The sequence below is a fragment of the Aplidium turbinatum genome, chromosome 8 (genome assembly GCF_918807975.1).
Source record: "Aplidium turbinatum chromosome 8, kaAplTurb1.1, whole genome shotgun sequence".
NCBI classification, from domain to species: domain Eukaryota; kingdom Metazoa; phylum Chordata; class Ascidiacea; order Aplousobranchia; family Polyclinidae; genus Aplidium; species Aplidium turbinatum.
Window position 1 is genome coordinate 31,833,599 of NC_137479.1, and position 25,265 is coordinate 31,858,863.

At 37.6% G+C, this 25,265-nt stretch overlaps 1 protein-coding gene across 1 annotated transcript; it reads right to left on the minus strand.

Moving 5' to 3' along the window:
• Positions 1-1,574: 1,574 nt before the first annotated feature.
• On the minus strand, positions 1,575-24,903 carry LOC145775538 (uncharacterized). The gene is made up of 11 exons (XM_082586834.1): positions 24,779-24,903; positions 22,799-22,890; positions 21,871-22,033; positions 18,834-18,923; positions 15,394-16,719; positions 14,557-14,652; positions 10,502-10,567; positions 2,694-2,735; positions 2,209-2,474; positions 1,782-1,967; positions 1,575-1,693 (listed from the first exon to the last, which is right to left on the minus strand). The coding sequence occupies exons 1-11, from the start codon at positions 24,843-24,845 to the stop codon at positions 1,625-1,627; spliced, it is 2,463 nt and encodes an 820-aa protein (XP_082442960.1). The 5' UTR covers positions 24,846-24,903; the 3' UTR covers positions 1,575-1,624.
• Between the last annotated feature and the right edge of the window lie 362 nt (positions 24,904-25,265).

A 25,265-nucleotide genomic window follows, 5' to 3' on the forward strand; every position in this document is an offset into this window, starting at 1 on the left:
ATTGAAACTTCATTATCGGCAGCATAGAAGTTTTGGTTGATACAACGTCGTCTGCCGTTGATACTTTGTAGTTGTCACACAAGGCAACCATGTAATAAACAATCAACGCATAACATCAATTCATCATCAAATAATTAACGCCCCGTTAGATCAGTGGTTGCCGCCTGAACGAAGATCAAGTAGCGCTGGTTCGACTCTCGGGGTGTGCGCTTGAGCAACGCATTCAGAATTGCTTTCCATTCAGCGGCACCTAATGGATGAGATAATTCCCCCGCAACAACACTTGAACATATGGAGACTTCACTCTGTCAAAGGCCACTACAAGTATGCGAAACTACCAGGAATCCCTATCAAGGCTTTGTCAGTCTGAGGATAATGATTCAAAACCAAACCAATAACATCTTTCAAAACGTGGATCCTTGTTGAGTCAAATGTGATTACGACCGTCATCAAAGTCAACCCACCTTTAACCAGTGGCTCACCCACAGAGTCCTTCATCTGGTGTAATATTCGAGCTCTCGTAAGTGTAGTTTCGCCTTACAAACTGGAAGATGCACAAATGCATCCAGCTTAGGGATAGTAATCCAGCTATTGTGCCTCTTTTTAATTACTAGTTGTTCTTTTCCTTTTTAAGTCTTATGATGTGTTTGTTATAGAAATTGTGATTCAATCATTTATATTTTGTTACACATTTAAGCAAAATATCCGTCTTTGTTTAATCTTAAAATCAGCTTATTGAGGAGGACACTATTTCTAAATACCCATTGTCAGTGTTACAGGATGTGTTCAAGTAAAAGTACCATTCATTTATTAAAAGTTGGTTCCAAATGAAAAAAAATCAACAACACAACTCGTAGCTGGCATAGTTTTCTCGCGACTGCGAAGTAAAAATAGTCTTATTTTGAGGCAAAAATCGCAGAACTGGCAACCCATAAAACTTGTCAACCATTGTCGGCAATTTTAGGGATTGGCAAACATTTTGAAAGGTTATCGGACCATAATGTTTACCCTTATCTTAAAACTGGTCCGAATGGAACTGGCAATCCTGACAATAAATATTTGGGTGTATGTCTTGGCGGATGTGGCCAGTAACGCGCTACTTTTGTTATCGGCTTATAATGTTATCTTTGCCGTATTCCAAAATTTAATCGGAAGAACAAGTCCGAACGGAATTGGCAACCTTAACAATGATTATTTTGAGATAACGCTTGCAGTTCTCTGGTTTAAATTTAAAAAAATAAAGTATTCTGGCAACACTGTTAGCAAATGAACTGTTGCGACGTCACCTACAATGTGTTTAATCTCGACGGCTACTTTCAGATTTAAACTGAGAAAATAATTATCTAATCTGGCAACACTGTTAACAAATAACTTAATTTGAATTCTTTATTGAAATTATTTCATAAAAACTAATAAGTTTAAAAAACAAAGGTTACTTTTGTTGATGTTTGTTGACCTCAAGTTGAAGAACATAGACAAACCTTGGTTTGATAATATTATAAACATTTTTGTTGATGCTACATCACCTGATGTAAACAAGCAGTTTATTGTATTTTTAACTCAACCAAACAAAATCACTGGATGACATAATTTTATTATAAACATCAACAAATAAATAAAAACATCAACGATCCTTGTGCTTGAGGTAAATAGGATTGCCATAATCATCCCTGTCAACCCAGATCTTCAACTCCTGTAAACGACAAAGCGAATAATTGACGTTGATTTAATGTTGACACAATTAATTGTTATAACGTTGATACAACGTAAACAACTCTCACTTTATTGTCCAACCGATCCAATGCTTCTTGCAGCTTGGATCTTTCCTCCATGTTCGGATTTCTCCACAACCTCCCATCTCCATCGTCGAGGGAAAGCCACATCCCAACTTCCTCCTCAATCTTGTGCAACACTTCGATGACGTCATCGATAGATAGGCGGTTGCCATGGAGATGCATTCGAACAATCTAAACACAAATTAATTATGACGCAACAATTAAACATAAACAATTTATTTATGTTGTGACTTTTTGTTTATTTATTTGATGTTTACAAGAATTGTTAGAAAATGATTAAAATTGGAAACTCGAACTTACTTTGTGAAACTTGTTGAAACTGAGACGTTAAAACAACGTAATGCGACGTTGAATCAACGTAACAACTGACCATGAATCAATGTGTTGGTTATAAAAGTTAAACATGACTCACGGATCCACGCATCGATTTGATCGCCTCCTTCCATGGAAGGAATTGATTGGAATTCATGAAGCATCCGGACAGATCAAGGATTCCAAGTCGCGTCGGCATCCACTTGAGGAATGACATCACAGCATGGAAGTCATTCTGAGTGTGGGAGGAATCCATCCATATCTTCCCTCCATCAAAGTGACTTCCTGCTGTGACTGTCACTTCCAAGTCGTTGCCTTCCCGCAGGATCTTGCTGATGGGGATGATGGAGCGATCATCATTGCCATCTAACAATGCAGGAATAATATCAATCAATATTAGCTCGGCTAACCAGGTTGTAATCTAAAACCACAGTTTGGTTCTAACCATAAAATAATCAAACATTGAACACAAGTTGTTTACTAAAGAACAAACCATTAATTTATTTATATCGCAAACAAGAATATAAACAAATTATTTTGAACAAAACTTTCAGGTTTGAGTCAAAGTTCTCATTTGAAAATTACCTGGGATCATTTTCACCCAGGTGCTGATGGAGCGAGAATCATCTAATAATGCAGGAAAAATATCAATCAATATTAGTTCGGCTAACCAGGTTGGGAGCTGGTATACAAGTCCCCCTCCCCCCTTTGGTAACTCATGATAAAGACGGGACTCAACCAAACATATAGGATGAAACTATTTTACCTCTGCTTTACTGTCCGCACACTTCAATCCACATGTTTTGGTCAATTCCTCTTTGTCATGAGTTGCCAAGGGGGGGGGGGGGGGGGGGGGGCTTGTATACCAGCTCTGACTTTTGTTAGCTGGTCGCAAAATCATAAGTTTTGTCTTCAATGGCTTCGAAGTTTTATCAAATTAGGATAAAATAATTAGGCTAGCTTTGCAGGTGGAAACTAAACTTTTGTTAACATCAAACTAACCAGAGTTTGCAAATTAAAATAAACTTTGATTTCTTTTTCGATAAATCTTCGAAGCAACTTTAGAACTTGATCGAAAAAATTTTCCAACCAGCCATTTCTTGCTGCAGCTCCATCCAAGCTTTCTTCAAACTCAGAAGACACGGACAGAAACAAACTTTAAAACATTTGTCTGATGAAACCAAACAGCATGAAGACAGAATTGAAAGCGGAAACCAACTATTTTTTGCAGCAACTGAACCAAAGCTGCTCCTTTCTCTTCAATGATTGAAAATACTGTAAAATGGCTGTCGCCTGCAGTTTTGGGCGGGAGTTTTTATGCAAGGTTGCCAATTAAATTAAAGCCTCAAACACTAAATTAAAGTTGTAAAGCTAAACCAGTTGGAAAAAAGCACACAATAATTTTAATTTTTATCAAAGATAATTTAAAAATCACGAATAACTTGTAAGTTGCAAAAAATACGTGCATACTTAAAAAAGAAAGTTAGAGCTTTCTGATAAACTGCAAGGTTGGCAACTCTTGTCAACTACTAACAAAAATTGTCGTCTGCAGCTTTAGGCGGGATTTCTGCGGAGTGTTGCCCAAAAAAAAAAGCGTTTACCCACAAATTCAAGTAGCAAGTAGTGCAAGAAAATTCATTATTTGGATGTTTCATTGAAATTACTTTGAATTAAACCATTTTTTGAAATTTATTAGCATAAGTATTGAATTTAATGTTTCCACAAAAAAACATTAATGTTGTCTTAGTTCTAGTTAGCTATAGCCGTTAGAAGGGCCGTAGGCATTGCTCTCTAGAGCAGAGTACTGTCCATAATCATGAAAAAATTGAAGGGTTATACTCGAAGGGTTGCCACCAGATATGAACAGAAGCCGGAATTCTGGAGTAAAAGGATGCGGAGTCCGGCTGTTTTCAACTGGAGCCCGAATTTTCGTCTGAAAACCGGAGCTGGAGCGGATGCGAAGGCAAAGTTTGGTGTTAAGTAAATATAAAACTTTTGGATAAACAGACAATCACTTTGTAATGTTTGTAATGATCAAATTTTTCGCAAACAACAGGATAAGAAGCCTGAAAATCAAGACTCCGATTATCTCTGGTTGCCACTCCATAATCGACGGTAAAGCTTTTACAGAGGCGTAGCCTAGGCTAAAATGTTGAAAAGACTACTGTTTGTCAAGACTACTTCAACTTTACAAGGTCTTTTGTGAAGAAGGGGTGTTCTTCCCGGCCATCAGCACAAGGCTGATCACTCGCTAGAACAGCGAGCAGCAGTAACGCTTCGCTAACCATAACGGTGTAGCTTCCACGCTAGCCATAAAGACCTCCAATTTACAAGGTCTTTCTTGTGTTTCTCGGCAGTCGAGTGTAGCAAGAATTGACAATAGACATGTGTTTCGCTCATGAGGCTAGGCTCATTTTTTCGTAAATGTTAACACTTTCATGCCTGGGCTAGGGCATCTCATGCCTTACGAATTTTTAAACGCTGAAAACCATACGATAAAACTATTCTAAAAAGCTGAAATTTCATGACTTTGTCACAAAGTTCATACGCATATTGGAGATGCTACTCAAAAATTTGTATCTCAGATACTATTTGAAATACAACGTGGTTTATGACACCTTGTCACAAACAATTTTGCAGTTTGCTCTTTTTAGGAGCAGAAATTTTCTCCTGTTGTTTCTTTATTCACTGGTGATACGCGCCGGCGCATAGCACGTGCCCAACTTGCAAAATTGAATCTTTTATAGAAACATCACCCTATTTGCATTGATTCAACGCCAGTAGACGTCAAATTATTATGAGCATCTACTTTCGTGCCTCGCCTTGCGTTAGCTTGTGCAGCTGTAACCGAAATGATCGCGCTGCTTTTACAAGACATACACAACATCAACAGACGTCGAACGTATGTAAGTAATCTACTCTACCATAATATAATCTACCATATAATTTGTTTGCTCAAATATCAAGCAGCGAAAGGTCAACTCTGGTTTGCCGTTCTTGCCCTGACCTAATTCTCATCGTAGAGAAATAAGCACAGCTTGATATGTCCTATCGTGTCATTGCGAGTGCTGACAGCTTATAGATACTTTGCTTATGTCGATACAACGTTCAGCGGTGTTGCGATACAACCTAAGAAAATCATGAGTTTGTTTCAAATTGCATTCCTCTTGAATGAATGCTTTTTTGTTACGCAAAACTTTCGCAGGAAATATCGGCCGCTTTACAGCGGTTCACCATCGTCAGACGTTGAAACAGTACAAACATTTGATCTGTGAAAGTAATGCCTATCAGCGAAAATGGAAACACATAATGTCATCCAGGCACTGTTTATTGAAAATGAAGACATGCAGCTCGTCATTGCATGGAGAAAAACTGACTTATCAAAATTTTTCGAAGACAAGAAATTCCAGTCACAAAAAAAATATGACTTGTGCGAAATATTGTAGGCTACAAAACAGACCGTATTGCAAGTGTAGTAAATTAGCATCGTCAAGTATAATGGTAATGAAATTGAACCGCACAGCTTTATAAGTAATATTTCGATCAATTAATAGATAGAAAAATACCCCGCTTTTGAATAAAACGGTGATGACCAAATCATCATCATCATCGGCCATGCCTGAACAAGGCGTCGGCTACCGTGAGTCTCCACAACGATCGATTGTCCATACTTCTAATTAGATTTTCAAAATTTTGGTTTGTCCACGTTGAAAGATTTTTGAAGATTTCCAAACGTGGACGCCCCTGGTGTCTCTGACCAGGAAATCGCCCCATCATTGCCGAGTGTTCAATTCCGCGTTTGCGGTAGACATGCCCGATAAATGTCATTTGCCTTTTTTTGATAGTTGTGATGAGGACGCCAGGGGTGCACCCAGAGCGTCTCCACACTTCTTCGTTAGTGATTTTATCCATCCAGTTAATTCCCATCATTCTACGAATGAACCAAATTTCAGCACTGTTGATCTTCTTTACTATCTTCGGGCATACAGTCCAGGATTCACAGTCATATAGCAGAAATGACCAAATACTGTGATTAAAATATCTAATCTCATAATCAACGATAACATGATAAGAACAAATCTTATGATAGCCTGCTATTTCATTATGAAAACCACTGGTAATAGCAAATTTGAGTTTGCTGTTAATCCATGGTTTCGTCCCAAAAATGTTGACATTGCATGGCGGAGTGACCCACGTAGAATAGGTACATCATCCGATCGTCTAGACATGTGTGGTTTGACTAATGACATGGCTAGCTGCCACCCCTCCACAAAACTTTCGTCTCCCTTGGCTTGTGAAAAGGACAACTCGCGGTTCAAGTAACTAATGGTCATCGCATTGACCCGCGCAACGTCTAAAATGTAAGAAAATGCAGACACAGTCCATTTTGCTGATTTCGGCTTGACGCTATAATATGCCATCTTCTGGTCGACGATATCAGTCCCACCCTTGGTAAAATCGTAGAGCTTGATTATTGCAGGTTTTTCCTTTCCGTCATCTTTGGTTACTCCAAGGATTGGCTGCATAGTTGATAAGACCAGAACATTGCGTTTACCGGTAGATTTTGGTTTGACTGCGTACGACGTAACGGTAATGTGGGTTCTCGACTCCTCCCAGTAAATTTTGGTACTGAAGGCTTCCCAATCAGTGAGAGATTTTAACTCGCTAACCCCTTTTCTATTGCTTTGCCATTTTCCAACTAAAGTTATGTTTTTGTTCCAAAGCCATTCTGCCTCATCAAGTGAAGTGTAAAAGCGATCAAGGGATATGTTTCGTCCTTGAAGCGAAGAAACTCTGTCCAAATTGTGTACCAACGTTTCCACATATTCCATAGTGGAAGTCAGATAGTGTGGTCCTGGTACACCTACTGGCTTACCCGCATAAGCTATGGCGGTATAGGTGAATGACATACGCGCACTATTTATGCTTCTTAGCAAAAAATCATATTTAGCAGGCTTATTTTTTGCCTGAAGCTTATTGCCTGAAGGACACACCAACGCGGGATGGAAACAAAGTCTCATCCAGTGAAAGGAAGTCTTCTGGTATTAAAATCTTTTCACAATTTCCAGTAAAATATTGGAAAAGTTCTCTGATTGCTGTAAATCGGTCACTTTTCCAGCGATTGGCCCTAGTGCTTTTATCATCAAAACGAATATTTGCAGACAGAAATTTGAATCGGTTCAACGACATTGTCGCACTAAATATAGGATGTCCATATAAATGGGAAAAGCAATCTTAATTCGGTGAAATGTTCGCTTGAGTAGTCCTCTAATACACCACAATCCAATGAATGCTTCTAGTTCCATGGCATCAGTTTGCTGAAAATGTGAAGCATGCCAAGATGTTCGTTGAGCCTCCGATATTCGCGATAGCCTCTCTGGTATACATGTGCTGGTGCTTGAAACAATGATGTAGATCATCTCTGCTGTGAATAAGAAACGCCATGCATCATACGACGTCGTTGCATATTGATAATCGCGCTTTACTCCTGGTAAACTGTGCACCACATTAGCAGAGTTTTGTCTTCCTCTTATTGATGGTTGCTTGGTACTCCAAACAACTTTCACTCTACTTCTTTAGTCAACAACTACCGACATTCGCTCCTCTTCCTGGTCAGGCAATGTATGGTAATTTTTCTCATCCAAAGCGCTATCTAATAATTTGACGTCATGGCTCCTACGACGTTGGGACTGCCTATGTCTGACGGTCACGACCTCATCTTCGTTACTCTTGTCAGATGTTAGCGAACCACCTTCACCATCAGATAAAGGCAAATCAACATCACTATCCGAAAAATTTGCATCTCTTTCATCTTCGGTTGCTAATAAATTTGCCGTTTGCTTTGCATCATAATACACATTCGAAACCATAATTTTGAACTGTGGTATAAGGTACACACTTGCCACTTGCTGAAACAAAAGGACTTCATTTTGCAAGAAAAATAAATCCAATATAGGGTGTGAGAAGATTTTTTTCTTCAACTGTTCGTGTTTTGAGCAATTAAGAAGTTAAATTTAATAATACAATAATTGGAGGAAAGAGCAGACATTCGTTACAATTATTATTCAGACGCTATACTATCCCTTGCTGGCAGAGTCAGCCATTTGCATTGATTCAACGTTGGCAGATGTTGAATCGTTGTTGAGTGACTGATTTTGATAGCCGAGGTGACTCAACTACTGTATCGCATTTTCGCTCGATTTTGCCATTGTAAAAACATAGCTTCATTCTTACTTTTGACTGACGATGAAAACAGCAGTTATCGAAACGTTTGAATAATATGTTCGCTAATGTGTTAGCTTTGATATTCATAGTCCGAATTTCCTCTAAATCCTACGGTTATGCTCCGAAGTTTATTACTTTACTTCTGGCCTTTTCAATATCAAATTAATTGGGCCATAAAACATTTTTTTCATATAGCCTAATGATGTAACCTGACTTGTAATATCGCCATGGTATTATGTGCATTTCTACATTACTCCTGTACGCAACGTTGATCTTTAGCATACTAACATATCGTAGATGTCGTTTTATTTGGACAGTTGCTCATAGTACTCCCAGAGCTAAATATACTGAAAACCTGTTGCAGATAATAATCAATATCGCACCTTTAGAGGAATTCATCAGTACGATTTTACATAATTCAAGAGTTTGCCGCAATAATCAGGAATGCTTTGTGTCTTATTCAAAGTATTCTTCATCTCATAAATAACAAAGTGCCATGAGACATCAAAATGACGTAGAATAGCTGTAAAGTTTATAAGTTTTGCGCAAAGAAATTAAAATGAGCCAGGATACTTTGTTTTCTGTCCGATATAAACTCATCTATATTTGTCTAAATAGGTTGAATGACAGTAAATTAGCATAATTTGACTGTTACAACCAATTACACAAATATGTGAAACGTATAATGATTTTAAGCAATGATGGTACCGCTTGAAGTACCTCTCATTCTTCATTGTAGGGACGCTATGAACTCATAACGAAAATCAATGACCTAGAATTCATTACACCGTGGTGCTGACAAAACACGTTATGTATGTAGCATGACAGGTATTATATTATATTGTATCGACGCTCTACGAGATAAATACAAGTGAATATACTTGCAAGAATCTAGGGTACGATAAGGCGTTGTGAAATCAATAATCGAGCAATTTTGTTATTATTATGGGAATACAACATGCATCAAAAAGAATCAAATCAAAAATAATTAAATTTGGGCTTCAGCATCTTCTAAGAAACAAGCGTATTTACGACTTCGGCAATGTCGTCGAACAAGGGTAGAGCACATAAAAAGAAAAAATCGTAATGTTTGATTTGCAGTTTGTGCGATAGGCTACAATCAAAGTAAGCAACATATTGTTACAATAATGATCAAGCATTTTACGTTGATTCAACGTAGAAATGCATCGACGAAACATCAGGGACAGACTTTCTGTAACGGAATAAAACTTGTTTATTCTATCTGGAAAGCAGCGAAATGTGGAAAGCAGTCGCAATTCTAAGGGCATTGTTCGAACACACACAAGATCGTCGTAATCATCGAATTGTCATAGTTTGTTTGTTGGCCGGCCAAGCGTAACTAATCAGGCGACAATACGTCTTCACAATTCAGTTGAGTTTTGTTTTTATTTCTGACCATCACAGCGAAAAAGAGGTCTAGAAAAAGGCAAATGACACGAGAGTGGGAAAACGAAAGGTTTGTTTCTTTATTATAAAAATCAGGCAGCTTTCAAATTTGACCCGCGTTCATAAACACATTTATTAACAAACTTTAATAATATGTATTACAAACATTTTAATATCATTCAACGCTCAAAGGCCTTGCGATTGTTTTTCCAGCGGTAAAAGATTCTAGTTCATAACTGAAAGAAGTTATAAGCGGTTAAACTTTAAGGCACTTTGTGCCCCTGCCCAGAAAAACATCGTCTCAAAAAGCCCAGATATGAAAGAGTTAAGATTCAAATAGTTGGGCTATCTTGTGAAGACTGTTTCAACTTAACAAGGTCTTGCATAGTGAATAAATTGACTTTGCTGCCTGAACTGTGACCATGCTTTTTCCACTTTTGTTGTATAGCTTACTTATTATGCTATTATGCTTACTGTGTTTATACTTGTATCTGATAACTTATTTATTGTTTTAACTTTTGTTTCCGAACCTGGCTGATTCTATTCACTTGATAATTTTATAGTTTTTGATTGTTTTTAACTTAAAAAAAGTTTAAAATAAAGTTTAAAGTAAACTTAACTAAAGTTTGAACACTTTTTAAAAATAAAACCACTCAAAAGGCAATATTGAGTTTCAGTGCCTTGAATATAGGCTACCTTTAAATTGGCGAAACATTTTTAACATAGAAAACACTGTTGACCAGTTAAACACATTTACTTACTTGCAGCTTTCCGAGTTTGCTTGTACAGTTCTGAAATAAATACTTTTTGCTTTTGCAACTTCTCACCTGAAAAAATTGCATTCACATAAAAATTACGGCTTGCCATCATCACTTTTGCAGAAGTAGACCTACAACAAATCACTGTGTTAATTTTATAATCACCTAGAATATCATGTCAAGCATCAGTCGACCAAGCGGTGCTTGTTGTCTCTAGAAAACTTCTAAAATGCCAACCGTGTCTTTGTGTTAATAGATTATTACGTAACTTTTACAGACATAAAGCTTGCGTTTACTAAAATCCACATCTCTCTTTCCACAAGTTGCTGGTCCATCAGCTTGTACAAGAACAATGGCATTTTAGCAATGCTTTATTCTTTCTAAAAAACAAGTTTAAATAATGGATTGCTGTCTTAAACTAGAAATTGGGTCTACAAAGGCCTGACTCATGCAAAAGGCACCAGAAATTGTGATTTCTTTGTTCAGAAAGGCTATTTTTTAACTTTTGCTTCTTTAAAAAACAATTTATGTCACTGTGCGGGCTGAGAATTAATTGGCGTCCTTCATCATCCATTTAAACGTTGGCATAGCATGGCCAAGGTTAATTCAGCGTCTAAATGATATCTGCATGTCTGTGACTGTAAATACTGGCGTAAGAGCATTGTTTCTTCGAAGCTTTCGCCTCATCTTGAAAGATGCAATATCAACGTTAGCGAACAATAGTTATCCGCTCACTTGTTTCAACAAGGCATACTATTTGAAGTTATTTTCTCTTCACTCTGTCTTTAAATTACACAACTTCTCTGTGCTTGCTACATCAGGACAAAAGTTTTACGAATTGAACATTTATTTACTCATGAAAGTAGGCTATAGACTGTAGACAAGTTTCTCTTGAGTTTATATTAACTGCATTTTGTAAGTGAGCTGTTCAAAGTTTATTCTTAAGCATAAATTGAGAAAGGTTTTGTTATATGTTTCTAGATCATTTGCTAATTGTAAATTTTATATTCTATTTGAATTAGATGCACTAGTCGAATTATTTGATGCATGACTGTCACGACTATATTCATTCGGATTATGGTCTTTACTGATTATTATCATTTCAAGCCCTACTGACTTCGGTGAGTCGACTGAACTGTCTCTCGTACACCAGCTCTACTTAGGATTGAACTATCATCTGCGCACTAAATTTGGTAAACGACCTTGTGTCCTTGTAACTTTGACCTTGTGACCTTGTAATCTTGAACTTGTGACCTTGTAACCTCGAAATTGTGATCTTGAAACCTTTCTGCCCAATAAACTAACAGAACTCAAGACCGTGTTCAGTTCAATCTACTTAGCTTGTTTGTCTTGTTGAAGGTCTCAAAACCGTATATCCAAGCGAGCCATTGCAATAATCCGATCCACTGTTTGGTGCCAGTGAGAAAGATATTCTCTAACGTACAATTTGCGCCAAAATTCTACACACTGTAGGCAGGGCCGGATTAAGACGAAACTGGGCCTGATGCTGCAGCGCAAAAACAGGCCTATTTTTTCTAGGCATTGGTACATATGCATTCGACACTCTGATTCCACCGTACACGCGTAATCAGACCGACCAAAGAGCCTTTATTGCTTTCGACGCAGTCAGCCAAATTTTAATGAACATGAACAATAATAACGACGTGTTATCGTAAAAACTCGAGAGTAACATCAGGCTATGTAACACCAACACAATTCAATACCAATATTGCCTGAAAAGCGGAGTTAATGAAGAAAAGGCTAATCCAGATCAACTTAACGTTGGCATATTGTCAATGCTGCGCTAGTGCTGCTTACTTATACTACTGTTTTTCGAGCCTTAGCAAGAGCGAAATCTTCGATCATGTCAGTGCAGTCAAGGCTGCTCAGCACCTCATGTTCAATGCTCATAAGCGCCAGCATGTTTAGCCTTTCCTCCCTCATCGAGGACCGCAGCTCTCCTTTGACTATTCCCAGTTTTGAGAAGCTCCGCTCGCCGGAGGCATTAGACACCATCAAGCACAGATAGATGCGCAAAGCAATCTCGACGTTTGGAAATGTTTGAGAAAGGTTCAACGACGACAAAAGCTTGTACATGGTAAGCTCTGCTGACTCGTTCACACTCACCGATTTCTGGGTGCGCATAAATGCAGCAAACTGTATGAGCTCAGCCACCAGCGTGTCTTCCAAGTCATCTGGATACGAGGAAACGAGATTTTGAGCTTTATTCTCGATCTGCTTTATGCTCAATGACGTTAGCTCCGAAAGAAATCCGAATGTTGTAGATATATCCTCATACGCCTTCATTCGCTTTTCCAGTTCAGCTAACAGTCTGTCGATCATGACCAGATATATATGGGTTTTGAATGTTTCCCTAGGGGTGAGGTTTTCTTCGTTTGCAGCTCCTTCATCAGGCATTCGCTTTCGCTTACGGCCTCGACGTTCTTCAGCCTTGTATTCGCCGTGAGGAACCTTTTCGATCGCCATCTGCTCATACACGTCAAATCTGTCCCGTGCAAATTGAATCGTGTCGACCAGTGATGCCAATAAACTAGTTGCCGTATTCAGACTGACTGTAGGGTCTTGGAGGCTAATGCTCGTACTGTTGAGACGGCATAGGATATCGTTCCAGGCAGTCGCCATAACTGCTGTCTCAAGTTCGTCCATCCTGCGCGAAAATCCGTCGGCCTGGTTTCTCGTATCGGCCTTCTGCTCCTTATCTGCCGCAAGCTCATCCAGGACTTCTTGAATGCTCTTCCACCCTTCTACTAGCGCTTTGACAGCATCTGCACGTTCACACCATCGGGTTCCAGACAAACCTTTGAGCGTTAATGTGCAGCGATTCTTCAGTTTCTGCCAGCGATATGTCGATTCAGACAGGAAAACGTATAGTCCATTGACAAAATGAAAAAACCTGGTACAGCCAGCGCAGCTATTAACAGCCTGGTCTCCTACCAGGTTTAAACTGTGGTTGCAGCATGGAATAAAAGCAGCATATTTACATTGTCGCTTCACAATTGCCTGGACACCGTTGTACCGTCCTGACATGTTTGACGCATTGTCATACGACTGGCCTCTGCAGTTAGTAACATCCAAGCCATTTTCCTTCAGAATAGGAAAATGGCGGGTAGTGAAAATCCGGGTAGTGAACAATCGTCACGGCCCTAATGTTTGGTGTGCTCCCAAATTCTGCCAAATGACGTTATGAAACCTTCTAAAGTTGTTCGTCACTTTCATTCAAAGCACAACAATCTTGAAGGCATGCCACTTGAATATTTTGGACGAATTTTCTCTGATATGAACGATTAAAAAAAGCAAATGAAAAGATGACGACTACCGAAAAATCCTTTCTTCATGAATCCTATCTAGTTTCTCTACGAATAGTTAAAACCAAAAAAAGCATACACGATTGGGGAAGAGTTAATAAAGCCGTGCATCTTATCTGCGGCTGAAGTAATGAAGGGCCCTGAAACAGCTCGAAAAGTGTTATAATTTTTCATCTTAAATAAGTAGTCTATGCCAAAATCTTGCTTTATCTTACGTGCCTAGGCGTAACACTGTGCCTAGGCGTGCGAAAGTCGGACTACAAATTTCATAATAAGAATTATTTGTGGGTTAATTAAGCAAAGGAAAACTGTTCAGCGTCCGGAAAATTCACGTCTGTTTTCGTCTGGGCCTATTTCAGGAATGGGCCTAATGCTGCAGCATCAATAGCATCCACCTTAATCCTGCACTGACTGTAGGGTCTGAAAATAATTTCTCTACTGAAATTTTTGGTTTGTAATTTGTAGTAAACTTTTGACGAGCGGTACGGGTCTGGATTTTGCCAAAATGTTTGCGAGATAACTTGTAAAAAAATTGTGGAAATACGGTTCCAACTCCATTATACAACTAACTCTACTACACTCTGGATTGTCGTTCTATCTTAATTAAACAAACAATCTTGGTGTGCAAATGAACTTTTCCGTGTTCGAAGTGAAGAAATAAAGTAGCCCGTGTTTTAAGTTACAGTGTTGTTAAAATCCTAATTTAACGCATAAATGTAAAGTATATTTTACCTGGTGAAAATAGTTCTGTTTGCTGGGAAGATTTTTGACGTAGTAAAGCAACGGATTCATCTGAAGGTAACTGGATAGTTGAAGAACTTGAAGAGCCTATACAAATGCAAACAGGTTTGCAATCGCTAAACTAAATTTTAAATGTTACTCAAAGATTACTTCATGAAGTTTATTAATCCTCCAACCCAGGGCTAGACAGACAATTGATTGCCAGCGTAGTCTTATAGTTGTTAACATGTGCTGGGATTAACTGGGCAATAATTTTTTTTCTTATACTTGATCCGTTTTACTGCATAACGTATTTTTACAATTTTGTAGTTTTCTCAAATTTTAAATCGTTTTTTTTTTCTGCGCAAAATGTATATTATAGCCTATTATTTTTAAAAGTTTTAACAAGCGCTAGATGTACAGCCGAAAGTGTTTGCCAATTTTATTTCATGTCATGCTGAATACCATGTTGTTAGGTTTCGTTAGTTTATGATTGATTTAAAAATAAGTTATATCTTTTGTTAAAGTTTAGCTCATTTTACACCAGAAGAGCGTATCATGATGTTGAATAAAATGCCCGATGATCTGTCTCATTTAATTTTTAATACCAAAGCTATTGATTGTTAAATATTTGTTGACGCTGCAACTAAATTTGTTTTTGAGCACCATGAGAAAGTAAATAGGTACCGTACACTTAAGAAGCACAAACAATTAAACAAATTTTAAGCGTTAAAATCTTCAACTTTTTTTCAGCATTGTAACTATAGAAATGAAAATCAAGGATAATAATGGAAAATGAGAAACAGTGAGCTGTTTGCAAGAATGATTTGTTATCAATCGTAAAGTTACCATTTCCTGTGCTTGGATCCAGCAAAAGACCGGATAGAAATTGTACAACAATGGACCAATGATCATTGAGCAGATTGTTTTGGACGAAGGAAGCGAACTCTCTTGATGGCATGTGTTGACAAAGATACAAAGCTGAGAAGTACTCCTGGAAGGTTTGATGTGTAAAATACAATTGTTGGTTACCTTCCAGCAGCGGACATGTTTTGTTGGATCCTAATAAAGGTACCACAAAATCCTGAACTTCGTTGATGGTCAGATTCTTTTGTCTAAGAGTTCTAGCATTAATAAGTACTGTACCCTCTTTTGTCGCTTGGTAGGAGATTTCAGACAATTTCATAACAGTTTCATCCGACAAAGAACCTGTATGGTCAGACGCTTTAAGATTTTTAAGCACAGAATGAAACACTTTGGTCATTGTGGAAATGCACTTCACCTGTCCAGATGAACCCAATGAAGCTCTGACATAAAGTTGTAACATAAGTGGGTTGTGGCATAATGATTCTAGCTGGGGTGCTTTACTGGTTAATGATTCCCAGAGTTCGTCGGCTTTGCTCTGGTTATTTATTAAAGCATCAAACAATTTTCTCATATCTGAAGAGTTTAAATCACGAAGAAAGAAAACAAGACTTGGTCTGCAGTTTTTAGGAACGGAAAGCATAGCGTGTGGACGAGAAGTGAAGATGAGGTGGCAGTGACATAGAAATTGTTCTTGGCAAAGGTTTGAAACTAGTTCCTGAGAAGTAAGAGAGCTATCATAGTTGCATGTCTTCACAGTTTTTATTATATCCCATTTCACTTGATCAAATCCGTCAAGAATGATACAAACTTTTTTTGGATTGTGTTTGATCCATTCAAAAGCAGAAGTGGCTTCGTTCTCGTTTAAGTTGTAGTTGCTATCTCCCAATAAAAATTGTTTCAAAGTATATGTGTCTTCATCACAGTCGCCCATGTTCATAAAAAGCTTCCTTAAAACAACAAGATCACCAGACTGACAAAGATGCCTAGCCAGGCGCTTGGACAAGGTCGTTTTCCCTGCTCCAGGATATCCAATTATTGAAACAAAATCGTTCTTTTGAGCATCCAAAGCTAGTTTATTGAAGTCAACTTTTTCGTCAGATTTTGTTAGTTTAAACTCATGGGTTTTGGGATCATATTTGTTGTCATCGGGAACAAGATTTCCTTCGTAAAATGGAACCAAAAAAAGTTCAGCACACACTTCTGGCAAACCATCTGAAGAGACATTAAAATGGCCAAGGTCGACGTCATATTCAGGATCATACAGCTTGAGGGTCGTTTCTTTTAGCTTTTCTATTCCGATGTTTGAGCCTAAAAAACAAAAAAATCAAATTTATTAAATTTTTGCATTAAAAAGTAGCAAATGTGGATCCTGACGTTTTGGAATTGTTTCTCGCAGTTTTTCCCGCACATCCTTACAGATGTAACAACTGCGGAAAAAATATTTAAAATCAGAAGAAAAAAAATTAACTGAAAATGTAAAGTAAGAAAACACGTCATCTATTAGTATTCACCTTTTGTTAGGTTTTAATAAGCTGCTAGTAAACTTATCTTTAGGGAACATAAGATAAATAAAGATGCGCTCACTCTACACAGCATGCAACGCTTTCTACCCAGACAGCCACTTCATCTGGTCCAGAATGCCCACAGATGAAGTGAGTGCCGTAAAGTATGAAAGGTTTTAACACAAGGGACTGTACATAAAATACGTCCTCATAAAATTGCAAAAATGTCCTCCCTCCTTCCATTTCCGCATTGTGTCAACCTCCCCTTCTTCCTTGTCCGTGCGGAAAACATTACCGATAGCGATATCTCCAAAGTGTAAGTGGCCATAGCAGTTCTATAAACCTGTATTGCTTGCTTGAGACTACAAATATACTTCCACTGGAGTGGTGGTTTACAAACATTCTATAGTCAACTATTTCTGATCCCCACAAATTGTGCATTAAAGCTGAAAAAACTTTATTTAAAATTGGGTTATTAAACCATACTTTTCAAGTACTGTACACAAAACTCTCTTTCGACTACACGCAATAGATGTAGGGCTAATCTAATCATCTTCGTTCATGACATATAGATTATACAGGGATATCTAAAGAAGGGGATACGAAGGATTTTAATACGTCTGACAGTAGAAGGGCTTCTGTTTATCGTAAATAATCTCTGTTTACCGTAAAATGACAATTGGCACCGATTATAGTTCAATAAATCTTGTTATGATAACCTGCATTGCGCTATTAGCATCAGGCCTGGATATTCACTGCATGCTCATGGTTACTTGTTAATTCAACTACTCGTATAGCTGCTTTACATCTAGCCTACTGCAAAAGCTTTGTTAAGAAAAACAGCTTACTGGTAACTTTTCAACTGTCTTTCTAAACAAGTATTCTTTGAATATGCTCTATGTAACACTTGCTAACTGTCTTGTGTAGCCGAGTGTACCAGCTGCACTACAAAACTTTCTGCAATTTTGAAAAGAACCTCATGTTTCACGCGCTACAAACTACCGCCCTGGTAGTGGTACAAGAGTAAGGTAATCGCTGTGAGCCTTATTGCATCCCTTTCCTTAGATATCCCTGGGATTATAGAACAGATAGGTGGCTTTAATCTTTTTGCTGGTGTTACAGGCAGGGCTTTGGAATCGGAAGGATTTTGATGTGTCTGGAGTCGGAGTTGTTAAGACCGACTTTATACAAAACAATTTACAATAAAATTCTAAGTCGCCGTTGATATTTCTATCACAAATTGAGTGAATTAAATTTAAAAAAAAAAGAAAAAACTTCATGGCATTAATATCGGTCATACTTCCTGAACTACGAACATAAAGTCCACGTGGGATGTGGACTACAAGGTACGGTGCCGGGAGGAAACTGCATCCCAAAACCACTTTCCAGTTAGATCTCTAAGATCCACAACAAGAGTCATTATCACCTCCAACTATTTCCAGGAGATACTGACTGTGATAAACATGGTTTTCTGGTCATTTCTAATCTGCTGCTGGAGACTTGATTTCTTGGGGGTTGATGTGCTCTGCAGTAACTGGATAAGAACATAATTATGGATATTTCGGTTCCATTGTTTGGATCTAGTTTAAATTTGGAATCGGTTCTTAATGATACGTCATGCTGAAATAGACATCTCTGCTACATTGTTGATGTTGGTGCATGTCTGAACCCCTCCGAGTTTTGCAATCAGACGCAAAACCTGGTTGTGAAATCGGTATGGAAACAGGTGTGGGTCAAATGATCGGTAAACTAATTTTGTTGTATGTACTATTAAGAATGTCCGCATTCCAGGAACCCTCCCTTCCGTTTTGTTAACAGAAGTTTGCAATTTGCAAACCCTCCCCTTCCCCCTGACTGCGGACGTTTTTTATAGACAGCCCCCTAATGGTGAAGTTTAAATTAAGATTCGTTTAAACCTACTTTGTCGATGCAAGGGGTGAGAAGATGCGGAAGTTGATCTCGATGTTGTTTGCTCATAATGCTCATTGTGAGAAGTTGCTTCCATTGTACCTTTATTAACATGTGATCAAAGTTAATTAATGAAACTGCAATTATATTATCTGCGACGGTTGAATAACATTATGCTTCTTTATAACCAGCGGAATCCATTACTTTTACATTGATTTAACGTCTGCAGATGCTGAATCAATGTAAAATTCTAATCAGCACAATACGTTACTTTTACATTGATTTAACGTCAGGTTCTTATGTTAAGTAGCGACAATTATTTTTTACCCAATCCAGATATCAAATACGTTTAGTATAAAATGAAGGCGCAAACCAATGTCATTTCTATATTCAGGCGCAGTAGCGGAGCTAGTTTAAAATTTAAAATTGACAATTTTTCTACTTTAAAATTGGCAACACTGATTCAACAAGATTGAGATTTCAAATCAACTTTTGTCAGACAGATATCATATTAACAGTGGCTCAGTAGTTGCCACTAATTATTCAGACGCAGTAAGGGAGCTAGAAACAAATTCATTGAAGTTTCAAGGGATTAAAAATTGTAAGAGAAAATGAACAATCCTTGTGATCACCTTCCATCCTTAGATTCGCCGATTCACAAACAAAACCGGTTAATTATTTATTGTGTCAAAATGATAACTATCTAAATTGTATTGTGACGCAATCTGACCGAACAATTCAACTTCTAAATTTGAAACAAAAGGCTTTCACAAAAACTTCTAATTTATCCAATCAAAAGTGTTCTAGGTTTTTTGTTTTTGGTGGTGGCACGTGGCCAAGTGCCTCCCTGGATCCGCTACTGCACACAGCAGATTATCTAATACACTTTCAAAATAGAAATCTTGTAATTACTGATTTTATTCAGCTAATTTTGCTCCTCAGATCAAATCATTCAACATTTGACCAACTTGGTCCTTCTATGGTTAATCATTCAACATAAACGTTTACAGTATTTAAGCTTTCTTCCTTTAAAATTTCACTTTCGTTCAAGTCAACTCCTAATGCAGCAAAGGTTTAGCAGATTTGTAGTCCACTCAAGCACTTACATTGTACAATCACTAACAAACATAATGACATTTAAAAACATTGAATCAACATCAAACCGAGCTATACCAATTAAGTATCAACGCGTTTGATAACGCATAGTAATTATTTTTAAAGATTTTTGTTCTTTCTATTTACATTTACCATAGCATCGCTTGTGAAGAAAAGTGAATTCCGGCATCTTATTATGAGTCAAACCTTTGTAGATCTAATTTTTAGTTTGAAAAGTGACAGAAATTCATTTTTAATTTACTTTGTACCCATAAGATAAAAGATAGAAAAAAAGTGATTGTTTTATTTTACAATCTAATAAACCAAGTTTGTAGAAATGAAAAGTTTAAATTTGGTTTAATGCAACCTTTACGTTAGTAAACGTAATGTTATAATTTAATTAACACAGAGCTAGCTTACAATCTATATATTCATTGCATTTCTATGTTTTTAGAGACAGCAACAGGACGTGGGTTAGCTGATTGGCATGAAATAGGTGACAATACGATTATATATGTTCGCATGCCTAACGCTAAAAGCAAACTTTTATATTTACCAAAGATTCAATGGGAGTTTTGTTATTCATTTTATAAAATTTATTCTGACTATTATTTACTGGTCAAAGGTTTAAAACAGAAGAAAGTCATCGAGTTGCAACCAAACCTTTGATGTAACATGAGGTTGGTTCTTAAGTCTTGACAACTGATCCAGCAGCCCAGTTGCCCTTCCTTGGATATGGCATTTGCCTCAACGTTATTTTTCCTTGTTTTGTTTTTTCGTTATCTCGCGTTTGTTTTCATGACGTAGCCTGCCTATAATCGCTTCTGCTGCCTGCCAACGGCCATTGTGTTGAAAACCTGTGTACCTTTTTTGTGTTGGAAATTCAGTAATATACGTTAGCAAGCAAGAGAATGACAGGACGCCTTCCTAGAGATTTGTGATATTAGTTTGATTTATAAGTGTATGCAAAATCCTAGCGTGTGAAAAAAAATCAAGTTTTTATTCCCAATCATAGAAAAACAAAGGATAGAAAGTTATGTGCGCGACAGTAGAGCGCGCGAAGGAGGAATTCTAGACAGGCATCAAACCCCCACTCTTTATAAGAACCAAAAACTATCTCTAACTATCTCTAAGTAAAGAATTACAAGGTAGCTATAGTTGCATATGTAGCGCAAGTTTATTGCATGTTTGTTGTAAAAAGTGTCGCTTCATATTTGAGGTTTTCCAATTTGACGTTTTCATATTTCACGCTTGTAAGTCTTCCTAGAAAGCCGGTTGATTATTAAGTCAACCACAAAGGCTTATGGAGTAGCAGCATCCATTCGGAAGGGAGCTTACAAGAAGAAAGTTGAAGAGAATTGATCTACAAGATCGAAAGCGCTCGTTTAGCTGTTAAGATTACACTGACTCTCGTGAAAATAGATTTATTTGTATTGATAATTTTTCGAATTTATGCTTTGGAAATATTTCGCTAAAATCGGAGAGAGGCTGTTATTAAGTTCTATGTGGCTAACCCTAACCCTTCAAAAGAGTCCGTTTATGAGTAAATTTTTGGGTGGATTTCAAAGTTAGCAATGTGACCTATCCACCCGATGTAGTATTGTTTCTAAAATATTAATAATTTTTCATTGAATTCCTTGATCCGGTTTTCAATCTTACATTAGATATAAGACCAATGATATCGGCAACATATATATACAGTATATTCTTGCATTACTACAGTAGTACCGGTACCACAATGATAAGAGAAATTAACCTTATCCAAGGTCATGAATTTGACCACAGCCACATAAACATAGCTTGCGTACAAACCTCCGGGCCGGAGCCACTATCATATTTGGCCCCATAGTTGTTGAAAAAAATGGCCGGAGTTTGGCTGGAGCCGAAACCAGAAATGGAAGTTGTTCCATAACCAGTTAATGCACAGAAAAAAATGAAATGAGAACCATCTCACCTGGCGTATAATGATGATGTTGGTGGACTTGGTGGATAGTTTGAGTGTATGTTGGATTCTGAATTTCAAAAAACGTTTCAACTGAACCTATGCAGTTGTCAGCTTGTTCCATGAGCACTAATGGTCTAGAAGATGCATCACTGCTAGTTGCCACTGACAGTTCCTGAAATATAAAAGTTTGAAAGATGGGACACAGGTAAATTATTACGTGTTAATAGAAAATCCATAAAATATAATTCCATTAGATGGGTTCCAAGCTCTACCAAAAATACCAAATATTTGCACCAGGAAAGAGGTTCACCAGCTTAGTTTGCAACAGCTACTATACAATTGACAACAACTTCCACTTTTACAATCTGTTCAATATCGGCTGGAAATCTACAATCGTCTTCAATATACTTTCATTACAACTTCTAATCACCAGAATACACAGCTCTCAACACAACTCTATTAATAAATGTAAACAAATCACGTGACTATTTATAACAGGTCGCTTGGACCGAAAGCTTCCAGGGGCTATGGGGTTAATATTACATCCCAAGATATTACATCATAATTGATATTATATAATTGTGATATTGCATCACAAGATATTACATCATAATTGATATTATATTATACAATTGTGATATTACATCACAAACATTCCTTGTTTTGGTCAAGAACGAGAAGTTTCCAGAATGTCACGTACACAAAATTTCTAGAAGAAGACTTTACAATAACAGATTGCGTAACAAAAGGTTACCATCGGTCAGCAATTGTCGAAACGCCATAACAGAATTACGCAATAAAAATAGTTCACCTATTCTAGAACAAAAATATAGCCTGCCGCGGGACTACGCACATTGATTGTGGCACACACTGTCGTGTCATCGTTAACTGGTGACTCCATTGATTGAACAACGATTCGCTGCTTATGTTAACTCACCTTTGCTCTTCTCTCCATGGCACTTCCAGTCTCGTCTCTGCTCACTTCTCTGTTTTGAGTTCGACATTCCAGGTTGCGAATCTCTAAAGTGTCTGGAAAGTAGAAAATGGATTCAAAATCAAAGAATAATCAAGATTTCTTGACAATTGACATATAATCTACAATATCAAGGTGGCAATCAAAAATACGATTGTTATCAACATCGACATCATGGTTAAGGGAAAACATTGAATCAAGTTTGATATCGATCCTTTTCACTCTGCAAGAACTTTTGAATAGGGTCAAGTTAAGAAGTGAAGAATATGGTTTGCTATTACATTCCACAAAAACAAAAATGATGGCCATAAGTAAAAAGGATAAAATTTGTCCAAACTTATACATTGGTGGTAATGTTGTTCAAAGTGTAAGCAATTTCTGCTATCTTGGCAGTGTCATAACTGACATTTATGATGATAGCACGGAAATTAGAAGGCGAATTGCTATGGCAAAAACAGCTGTGACATCACTTACAACGGTGTGGAAACAGAGGTCAATTGGTAAAAACACAAAATTAAGGTTTCTGCGAACTCTCGTTTCCCAATTGCCACATATGGATGTGAATTTGGACATGCAAAAAGCCTGATATTAAAAAGTTAAAAAGTTTTGAAACGTGGTGTCACAGAAGACTATTACGCATCAGCTGGATGGAAAGAAAAACAAATGAATTTGTTTCCCAACAAATAAACGATAAATGGAGTCTGATTAACAACATTAACCTCAGAAAATTGAGATATTTCGGACACATGGCAAGAAGCAACTCGTTGGAAAATTCAATGTTGACTGGGATGGTGCAAGGCAAACGAAGAAAAGGACAACAAAAAATGAAATATTTTGACAATATTAAGCAAATTACAGGAATAAAAAGCATGCCGGAAGTACTAATAAAAACAAAAGACAGAACAAAATGGAGGCAGTTCATAAGGGAGATCACAGCTGATCAAACATGATCAATCTGTTAAAGAAGAAGAATCGACCGTGGAAATAATGGAGTCGTCGACAGACGACAGTGCTGTGTTTTTGCAACAAGCTGCTTGCTATAGACTAGAGAAACAATCAACCGCTGTAGCCATGGCAATGTGGGGCAGCACAGTTTGTGATGTGTCAGAACAGCGATGAGTCAGCATAAGTGACAAGCAACCTTGTGAAAGGAAAGCAAACAATGTAGACAACAGGTGTGAACATTTTCAAGGGTTGTCCGCCCCATTAGCTCAGTTGATTCAGTGCCCAGCGTTGTGTATGAAAAGATGCAAGATCAAGCAGCGCCGGTTCGATTCTTGGGGTGTGCGCTTGAGCAACGAATTTAAAGACAGCTCTCATTTAGTGGCACCTGGTAAATGAAATAATTCAAAGATAACCACACTTCAATAATTGGTAACTTCACTTTGCCAATTTCGATAACCAAGCTTGCGCATGTGGTTCAAAGCCTATACAAGTATGCGAAACTGCCAGGAATAATCTATCAAGGCTTTCTCAGTCCGAGGATAAAGATTCAAACCAACAACAAAGAGAGATGCCTCATTTTGCAACAATTTTTCAATTTTAATTTTAGAATCTGATATTCAGATGCAACAGAATATTGCTAAACCCTTGGTAGTTAATTTTTCAAATACTGTAATCAAAATTCAAACTGCACTCAAAGAAGTTCATTGCATAACTGTCTTTCTTCAGAACAGCTCAAAAATTACCAAACGGTATCACCAACAGTGTCCTATAAAAGATTGTGGTAATTTTAGGTAGAAAAAAAATCCAGGTAATTATAGAGGTAATTTGATGCCTACACAAATTGATGCTAGAATCATAGTGGTTTCTAAGTTTCGTTCTCTTGCAGTAAAATGCAGCAACACATTTCAAAGCGTGATATTTATGTGTAAAATGTCAAAAAACTCATGAATATCAAAGTAGGCTAATCTACATATCATAGAAACCTCCAAGCAAACTTACCAAGATTGGTTGACAAGTCACCTTCATCCTCATTTTGAACAACTGGTCTTGTTTGTTTGCGAGACATTTTGTGTTTAGTTTAAGGAACTTGAAGAAAGAACAGGTTTAAAACTAAGTATCTGTAGTCAGGCGCGGATTTATGGGGGGGCCCAGGGGGCCCGGGCCCCCCCCGAAATTTTGTGAGGAATTGTTGAAACTGTATGTTTCCGCAATTCCGCATCAAATGGTTTGATATGCTTCTAAACAGCTGATATTAGTCCCACGGCGGACTTAACTTATCCCTGGGGGGGGGGGGGATTACTTTTTGTTATTATTGTGGTTGGAATTATCCATCGATCAGACTCCGTTATTTTCTTTCATACAACTTTAAATACATTTTAATAGCAACGTTTGTTGGAGCTGACTCAGCTGGAACTAACGCTGAACCAAATGACGTCAGTTGAAACAATCTGAAACCTTGAAACTTGTCGATCACTTGTCAATGATG

Coding starts and splice junctions, on each gene's coding strand:
- LOC145775538 (XM_082586834.1), bottom strand. CDS start 24,845: ATGTCTCGCAAACAAACAAGACCAGTTGTTCAAAATGAGGATGAAGGT. Junction 22,034..22,798: donor CCATGGAGAGAAGAGCAAAG/GTGAGTTAACAT, acceptor TTTATATTTCAG/GAACTGTCAGTGGCAACTAG. Junction 2,475..2,693: donor CTGGGTGAAAATGATCCCAG/GTAATTTTCAAA, acceptor CTGCATTGTTAG/ATGGCAATGATGATCGCTCC.